Here is an 8,943-nt window from a genome sequence, read left to right on the forward strand (position 1 = left end):
TGGGTCAGCTATGGGCTAAATCAGTTCTTTTTATTCAACTAAAAGTTGGGATCTGCACTGTGATCCCATGTAGCAAGTGGGGTGCTGTGCCCACCTTGAGACACGAAGCCTATCAGCCCTCCAGGAAACAGTCCCTGGGGCTTCACCTTTCCTCGTGCCATGACACATAATGTTTTTTTAATCTTTTCTTCTACCAGCTCTCAAGTTAATGATTAGTCCCCTGCCAAGGACACCTTCCCAAAGGCTGACCAACTGGCACAGCCCACAGTGGGGAGGTTCAAGGGACAATTGCGCAAGATTTAAAAAAAAAAAAATACAAAAAAATTATAAAAAAGGTAAAAAGATGTTTCTGCTGTGTGATTGACCTCAGTGTGTCCCAGGGAACCCTCGTCGTGCACCACATCCTTTGATGCCAGGCGCTGTGCAAATGGAGCTGAAGAGCTTCCCTTGGCCCTGTGCAGCCTTTCCTGCCGGCTCAAAGCACCTCTTAACATGCATTTTTGCTCAGTTTTTGGTTTAACCAACACACCCTACAACCTTGGTTGTAAGCAGCCAGTCCCCAGCAGCCAGTGCACAGCTCTGCCCAAAGAGCCTCCAGACAGGCCCACCGATGTGCTCAGGCGGCCCTGTCTGCCTGCTGCTGCCCAGCTCCAGGTCAGTCCCTGTGCTGGGGGGACAACAAGGGAGGATCCAGGCCCCAGAGAGTAGCTCAGGGGAGGCATGGGGAGAGCAAACACCTCCATGTTTGGGTTTTGGGGGTTTTTTGTTGTTGGTTTGGTTTCGGGTGGGGTTTTTTTCCCTCCTTTCTATTTTTCCCCTCAGAAAGCAGTACTAGCTGCCCCCGCTGCCACCACCAAGGCTGAGGCAGCACCATGGATGCTTTCCGGGAGGTGTTTCAGAAGGTGGAGAAGATCGGAGAGGGCACCTATGGCGTGGTGTACAAGGCTCGCAGCAAGCGCACGGGGCAGCTGGTGGCCCTTAAGAAGATCCGCTTGGACTCGTGAGTGGGACCAAGTCCTGGCCCTGGGGGCTGCCATGGCCCGGCCCGGCCCGGCCCAGCACCCACCTGGCCCACCATGGTGCTGGGTCAGCCGCCACCCCAGCACAGTGGCAATAGGGTGCCGAGGAAGGGTGGGTGCTGAGGAAGGCAAATGGCTCCTCCTAGGCCAGTGATGCTGCACAGTTGTCAGCTGACCCAGCCCTACTATGGGAATGGGCAAGGGGCCCCTGAGCCCAGCCCAGCATCTCAAATGGTGCAAGAGGCTCAAAAAAGCATGACATAGGAGATAACAGTCTTTCTATTGGCTCATACAAGCAGCTAGGGCCTGGCCCAGTGTTAGCTAGCCCTGGCACCATGGTGTGGGGCAGGGGGAAGTAGCCACCATTTTGAGGTGGCCTCTCCCTCAGGGGTGCAGTGCTGGGTCCAGTGAGGCTCAGCCTCCCACAAGGCCAACTTCCATCTCTCCAGGGTGGCAACTGAGCAGATAAAAGCTTATTACCATTCCCCTGGGTAGGCCGTGGCCTGTCTCTACAATGAGGGGCATCACTGTGGACCAGGGGCCATGGTGGGGGTACTGCAGCCTTTCAGGACAGTGAAGATAAAAGCTCTTTACCCCTCAGGCAGCTGCTATCTCCCCTCACCTCTGAAAAGTGAGGCTTGAGCATTTAAAGCATTCCTTCTCCAAATGTGCCCCTAGGTGCTCCCAAACAAGCTCTACCTCAGAGCTTGCACTGCCTAGGTCACCCCTCCCTCTCCTTCCCCATTCTTCATTTCCCCCGTGCCCACCCCATGCACAACTCCATCCCAAACCCGGGATGCCTGGTGTGAGACACCTCACCCCATGCAGGCAATGGGGTACAATGGGAGAAGGGTCACAGGATGGGCTGTGGGATTCCAGTGCGGGACAGGGTGCCATACAGCCAGTCTCTGCCACAGGGAGACGGAGGGCGTCCCCAGCACTGCGATCCGAGAAATCTCACTGCTGAAGGAGCTGAAGCACCCCAATATAGTCAGGTAAGATCTGGATGAATCCTCCCCACCAGCATATTGATGAGCTCTTACTCATCCCCACGGGGAGCTCTGTGTACAGGCAGCAAGAGGGACCTTCAACTCCTGTCCTGACTGCCCAGAAAGGGGCAAAATAAATGGGAAAATGAACTTCCCTGGTTTGCAGCAAGAACCCACAGCACTGCCAGCAACACAGGCTGGTGCCAGATGCTGCTGTCCCCTACTCAATGCTGCTTTTATATCTGCCTCCCTCTGCCCAAAGGACTCACAAAGTAGGGATGTTAAGAGTCTGGAGAAGATGATGAAAGGTACTGAAGGGAGTGTTTGCACTTCTTTTGCAGACTCCTGGATGTCATACACAGCCAGAAGAAGCTCTATCTGGTGTTTGAGTATCTAAACCAGGACCTGAAGCAATACATGGACACAGCCCAAACCGAAAGGCTTCCTTTAAGCTTGGTTAAGGTAAGGCATGGAAGGAGTGCTAAGAGGCAGGGCAGAAAGTGCGTGTGTCCTTGCTGCCTTCTGCTGGGCAGAGCCAGCATTGAGCTCCTTCTACCCAGACTGCATCCGGAGGACATTCACTCTTGGCTAGAGGCATTCAGCCTCTCAGATCTCAAACATTTCAGCTGGGAAAACTTCGTGGTACTATTGCTCAGTATATTTCTTTCACAGCTGTTTCCAGCCCATCTTGCTGCGAACAAACTGCTGGTAAAAGGGCAGTTGAGGGATCTATTGCTGATTGCCTTTTTACAGGGTAAAGGATGGGTGAAAGGGACTGCTGAGGCTTGGATTGGAGTCTGTCAGGCCCCATGTAGAGTGGGAGCAGTTTGCATGTGCCTCTGAGAGTAGTCCTCAAGCCTGGTGTTACATTATAGTAAGGTCCTTTTTTTTTTTCCCCCCATTCAGGTCTTCAAATGATCCAAAGTGTGTTGGTTTACACTATCCAGCCTTCAAAGTGGTTTCATCTTGGCCTTGTCTGAAATCTCTTCTCTCCTTAGAACTACCTTTTCCAGATACTGCAGGGTGTGAACTTCTGCCACTCGCACAGAGTCATCCACAGGGACTTGAAGCCACAGAACTTGCTCATTAATGAAGCAGGAACAGTCAAGCTGGCTGATTTTGGACTGGCAAGAGCTTTCGGAATTCCCCTGCGCACGTACACTCACGAGGTATTGTTGAGGTTCTCTGCCACCTGAGAGTGCAGCTCATCCACAGCTGCAGCACAGTTGTGCCCACATGGTCTTAACCTCACCTTGCAGTAAGGGGTTACCTTGTGTCCCCATGAAGGGTACTGACTGCTTCTACCCTACCCTGCCTGCAAGCTGGGTTCCCACTTTCTCTGCCTGGGGTGTATTTATTTCATCCAGTGTGTCCTGTTGAAGAATAATCTGTTAATCCAAACCTTGCTCTCATTAAAGTATCTGTTAATTGTGCATGGCCTTGGCACACTCTGACTTGTACAGTTAATTGCATTACAGCTGAGAAGAGAGGAGCCCATGCCTCTAGTTTCACGCTGGGAAACTAGACAAAGGTTCTTTGTTTGTTCCTACCAGGTGGTGACTCTGTGGTACCGAGCTCCTGAAATACTGCTGGGATGCAAATACTATGCAACTGCTGTGGATATCTGGAGCATTGGCTGCATCTTTGCAGAAATGGTTAGAATGGGTTTAAATAATCTCTTTAAATGAGCAGGGAAGGGTGCAGCTGCAATGGAAAGTAGGGAAGAAGGGACAGGATGCAGAATATATGTGAGACTGTGGTCCTATTGAGTGTGTATTAAAGAAAGTCCACCCTGAGGGTTAGCTGATCCTTAGCTGTGGGCTCAGAAGGAAATCTGCCACCCTCAGGCAGATGGCAAAGAAGCTTCAGTAGTCCGGCTGCAATTCCAGGTCTTGTGGGAATATGGCCGCTCTCCTTGCAGGAGAGGTTGTCTTCAGTCTTGTTTCATCCTGGGAGAAGATGACTGTCTTGCAGCTATCCCCATGGTGGGCTGCAGAGAACTAGCACTCTCATAGAGAGAGTGGATCTCCTAGGACTCTATTCTCCTCATTGAAGAGCTCTTGTTATCCCTGCAGTGTAACAGTGCTATCCCCAGCTGCAGGTCAGCAGAGGCTGTGTGAGTAGGTGAGGAGGGAGTTAGCCTGCAAGAGCTAGAGAACTGGAAACAAAGAGACTAAGGGCTTGACTGAAAGAGGTCAGCTTTAGGGGAGCATGGACCCCTGCAGAGGAGCTGGAGACAAGCAGACACCCATGACCTTCTCGATTGCTGCCTGGCAGAATTGCTGCTTTGTAACTGCCCAGCACTGTGCCAGCATCTGCTGGGACACAGGGTAGCTTGCAGCCAGAATAGGGCACACAGCTGGTAGAAAGGTGGGAACTAGCTGGCTTTTCTTCCCCAGGTGACCAGGAAGGCACTGTTTCCAGGGGACTCAGAGATTGATCAGCTCTTCCAGATCTTCCGAACCCTGGGCACTCCCACCGAGGCAACTTGGCCTGGGGTGACCCAGCTGCCTGACTACAAGAGGAACTTTCCCCGGTGGGCACAGAAGGACATGAAGGAAATTCTTACCAACTTAGATCAAGATGGTAGAGACTTACTGGTGGTGAGTGAGGGCTCAGAACAAGGCCTGGGGACAGACAGTGCCTTTTAAAATTGGGCAAAGAACAGGGGCACTCAGGACTGATCTGCTTGGAAGAGCATTAGCTGATCTTGCTCTCTGAGTCACTGAGATGGCTCAGTCCTGGCTCTGAAGCTGGGCTGTCAGGGTAGGTTCCCCTAGGAAACCACTGCAGAGAGGAAGGGTCAAGAACCCCTTCTAATGCAATGCCCACAGTAACTTTCAGCTGTGGGTTACCCCCAAAGCGGGCAAAAGGCAGGACCAACACCTGCATCTCAATGCATGCAGGTGCAATTGCTCATTTGGTTTTGCAAATCCTGAATCTCCTGGGTTTTCTCTTGGCAGCAATTGCTCCTTTACGATCCCAGCAGGCGCATCTCAGCCAAGGCAGCCCTCAGTCACCAGTACTTCTTGAAAAACCCTCAGAGCCCTGAAGAGCGCTGTGTGCTGCAGAGACACCACAGATGAGAAGGCACAGCTCTCCCTGCACGCTCATACCTCGGGGTACCAGTGCAGATCTGGTTTTGGGCACTTAGCAAAGGGCTGTCAGGGACTCAGGGTCTCGCTTCTCCCAAGGAGCCTGGAGAGAAACATTTTTGCATTTAGAGCCTCAGCCTGTTGCTGGGGAGAGTTTGGTTCTGAAGAGGTCACGTGCAAAAGGTTGGGGGGGTTATTCATCTGCATAAAGCACTGAATTGTAGAGTGAGTGCATTGTTCAGAAGGTTACCCCTGCATTAGTGAGCTAAGGAGACACACAGCGATTTCTGTGTACAGCACTGGAGCATCCCCAGTCGTCGGTGGCCGTTTCTGACACCAGGGCGTGCTGGAGCTCTGCTTCTGGTAGGGCAGCTTCTCTGCTCAGCGCTTTGCTGCTATTACCAGAGATGGGGCTTGTTAGAACTAGACAAATTGTTTAATCTGGGCTGTTTAACAGAGCTGAGATTCTGCTGAGTGTCATTCCACAAGCTGAAGAGCGCTATCAAGTATCTTAATTTCTGCCTTAGCTGGGATCAAGATCCAGTTTGCACAACACACCTGTTGTGTACAGTTGGGAATAGAAACAGCTGAAGCACTGCTTTTCCATCACCAGTCCAGATGTACTGCTGCTTCCTTTGCTTTACAGTCTTGGAAACGTTTTTGCTGTTCAAATGTTTGGAGAAGTGTCACTTCTTTGCTGTGGTTTTGACTTTTTTTTTTTCCTTTCAGTACATTAAAAAAAAAAAATAAAGGCTTGTCATTTGTTCAGAAACCTCAGTGTTTATTGTTTGGCATGGCCCATCGGGCTAGTGACGCAGGACACTCTGCTTGGTCCTTTTTTCCACAGAGCTCTTCTCCCTTCCTTGTCTCCTTTCCAGCCCAAATCCTTGGCAGGTGCAGAGATGTGTTCTTGATTCTGTTGTGGAACGAGGGGCTGATGGTTCATCAGCACAGCAGTGTCTTGGTATTGTAAACTGGGCTTGCTTTCCATCAGAGGTTGCCATAAGCAGTTCAGAGTTACAGTCTATTTATTTAAATACTCAAAAGACAGATTTTTTTTTAACTTTGGGAAGCGAAACTTTTGCCTTCCTGCTTTTCATGCACACATGTGCCCTCTGGTGATCCCAGAACTGATCTCTGCCCAACCTGACAGCTCTGAAACGCTGTTTCACAACAGATAAACCATACAGCTGCAGCACGAATCTCCCTCCCCACCTACTAGAAACCAGACAATTTCCATGGGGGAGAGAAACCCTGAAAAAGGGTTTCAGCCCCTCCTGAAAAAGCCCCTCTCATGCCAAGACCTGCCTCTCCCAAGCCAAGCTCTTTGGCTCCCTCCGTTATTCATCCCTTCTCCCACTCAGCAAAAGGCAGCAGGTCCTTCTGTTTAATTTCTGACACCAAAAAGGCTTTGCCCATCCCTGCTGCAGCACTCACACCCCTGAGAGATCCCCAACATTGAAACCCTGAGACCTGTTGCTCACCTCCCTTGGGGCCCTGCCACTGGGCTGCACTTCCCCTCCATTTTAGAAGCCACCAGGTCCTGGGGGAGGAATCTCTCAGATTTGCACAAATTAGGCATTTTTGGGGGTGATGGTGGGGTTGCTTTGGTTTTGAAGCTGTTGTTAAGAGTCATGTTGGACTTGCTGCCTGGAAAAAGCCAACCTGCTCATGTTTGGGAGGGATGGTTTCCTGATTGACCAGGGGAGAGCAAACAGTTAGCTCACACAGCAGTGAGTGGCAGGGAAACTGAGGCCCTGCTGTGCTCCTACAGCATCTCATGTACGATAACACCCAGCTCACAGGGGCACTTCTGTGAGACATGGATGAATTCTGATAGGAGAATCATTTCCCTGCCTTTGCATATACGTTTTAAAAGTAAACTCATTTTGTGCAGACAGTGCTCTGTTGTTTGCTCCTTGTAAACAAACACTCGTGCTGTACCAGATATTTGCCTGCAGAAGAGTTTGTTGGGTTTGTTTAAAAACACTCACATTAAGAAACAAAAAACAAGGACATTCAATCCAGTCAAAAAATATATCACTAAAAATACTACAGCTCAGCTAGCCTGACAAAATGAAGCAACAGGATGAATTTCAAACACTTTATGACCCAGCAGCAGCCAGCAAAAGGAACAAACAACAGCTGTGTCGAAATAACCACTCTGGGAAAGCCACAGTGCAGCCCCATCACCCTGTGTCTGAGAAGGGAGGAAAAGCACTACTGGCTCCTCACAACCCCCCCAGACAGCTGGGTGCTGGGAAAGCCCCACAGCTGCCTGGTACCTTCTATGGACACATCAGGACGTGATTCAAGCTGCTTGCTGCAGCTCAGAACCACTTGGTTGTAAAGAAGAGGTGTTTTTTAGCGGAGATTCAAAGGAGTCTGTTCAGCCAGCGAGCATCTCTTAACACCTTCACCCAGCCCTAGGTAAATACCTCCCACCACACAGTTAGGGAACACTTTATCCAAAATGACTGACTGCCTAATTACCTACCAGGAATCCAAGTCCCTTAGTTACAGAGCATTCCCCAAAATGATTTAATCAGCACTTTAGGAAAGAGTCACCACGTGAACATCATGCTGCTTTACAAACAAGCATGGTTTTAACTCATTTGCAAGGGGAACAGCCTGATCGAAGGCAGCCCTGGAGCCCAGCACCCTGCCCCATGGGCCAGCCAAGGGGAAGACTGATGGTAAACTTACCTGTTGGGAAGAGCCAAGCTGCAGAACAGGCAACAACAGCCCTGTTGCTGAGGAATCCTCCCTGCTTTCCACCAGCCAAGGGGAGCAAAGCCAAAGCACAGCAAGGCTGCTCCCAGCAGCTTTGAAGAGCTAGGATCCAAGGACTGCTGAGAACCACACTGGTCCAGGGCTCCTTGGTTGCAATGGGAAATGATTCTCACCTGGCTGTGCTCCTGTGCTCCAAGGGCTTTTGGGATTGCCCTGGCAGGAGGCCAGGATTTCTCCCCTGATGTGTCCCCTGGTCTGTCACAGCCCATCTCCAGCCCTTGCTGCTGGTCCAGACCAGCCAGGAGAAGGATGCACAGTTCCCTATATGCCAGCAGTGCTCTTCCAAGAGGAAACAGGCTGGGAACGGGCACTCTGGGATGTGTGGAACAGTGTTCCCCATTGTAAACCAAGGACTTACCCTGTATTGATTTACAGCAGCTGAGATGGCCACAGACACAGGCAGCTGTAGGCCAGACAATAAACACAGACCCTGCAGAGCATGAAGCAGAGCCTGGGCAGACCTTGGACTGAAAGCTTGGTGTTTCCATAGCTGGATTCAAACAGTTATGCTGAGCACTGCCTACCAGCAGGAAGGCAGCAGAACCTGGGATTGCGCTCAGCTTGCCAGCGTGGGAAGAACTTCTTAGAGCCCAGACTTCAAATGCCACATGGGCTCTGTAGTGACACAGACTATGCTGGTGTTCTGATGGGGGAGAAAACCTCTCCCCTTACAGATTATTCTGGGGAGTGTTGGATTTCCCAAGCAGTGGCTGCTAGAACCACCCTTGAGATGGGGGGAAAGAGCAGCTCATGCCAATAGAAATTAATTTTTCACACCCATTGGGAAGCTGCCTGCACTTAGACTGCGTCAAACACGACCTGGAACTGCACCCTTTCACAACCAAGTCCCTCTTTTAGAGGTGTCCAAATGACTAGGGAGCAACAATGTCCTGTTGGCTCTCAGTTCTGAAGACAAACAGAACAGAATCTTTATCAATATGGAATCAACACGCAGAAAGGAATTTAGGCAGTTCAGTGCTGTGAGATGAGGGTGTGGGATGATGACTGGGGGGTAACGGTAACTTAAAAGTTAAAGCCTATTTCAAA

The 8,943-nt window shown here is 50.7% G+C and overlaps 1 protein-coding gene across 1 annotated transcript; it reads left to right on the forward strand.

Moving 5' to 3' along the window:
* Positions 1–805: 805 nt before the first annotated feature.
* Positions 806–5,869, forward strand: CDK3 (cyclin dependent kinase 3). Its single transcript, XM_084273525.1, has 7 exons — positions 806–1,000; positions 1,937–2,014; positions 2,350–2,470; positions 3,007–3,177; positions 3,562–3,663; positions 4,408–4,611; positions 4,972–5,869. The coding sequence occupies exons 1-7, from the start codon at positions 873–875 to the stop codon at positions 5,092–5,094; spliced, it is 927 nt and encodes a 308-aa protein (XP_084129651.1). The 5' UTR covers positions 806–872; the 3' UTR covers positions 5,095–5,869.
* Positions 5,870–8,943: the final 3,074 nt, after the last annotated feature.

Source organism: Gallinula chloropus (genome assembly GCF_964237585.1).
Source record: "Gallinula chloropus genome assembly, chromosome: 20".
Classification (NCBI taxonomy): domain Eukaryota; kingdom Metazoa; phylum Chordata; class Aves; order Gruiformes; family Rallidae; genus Gallinula; species Gallinula chloropus.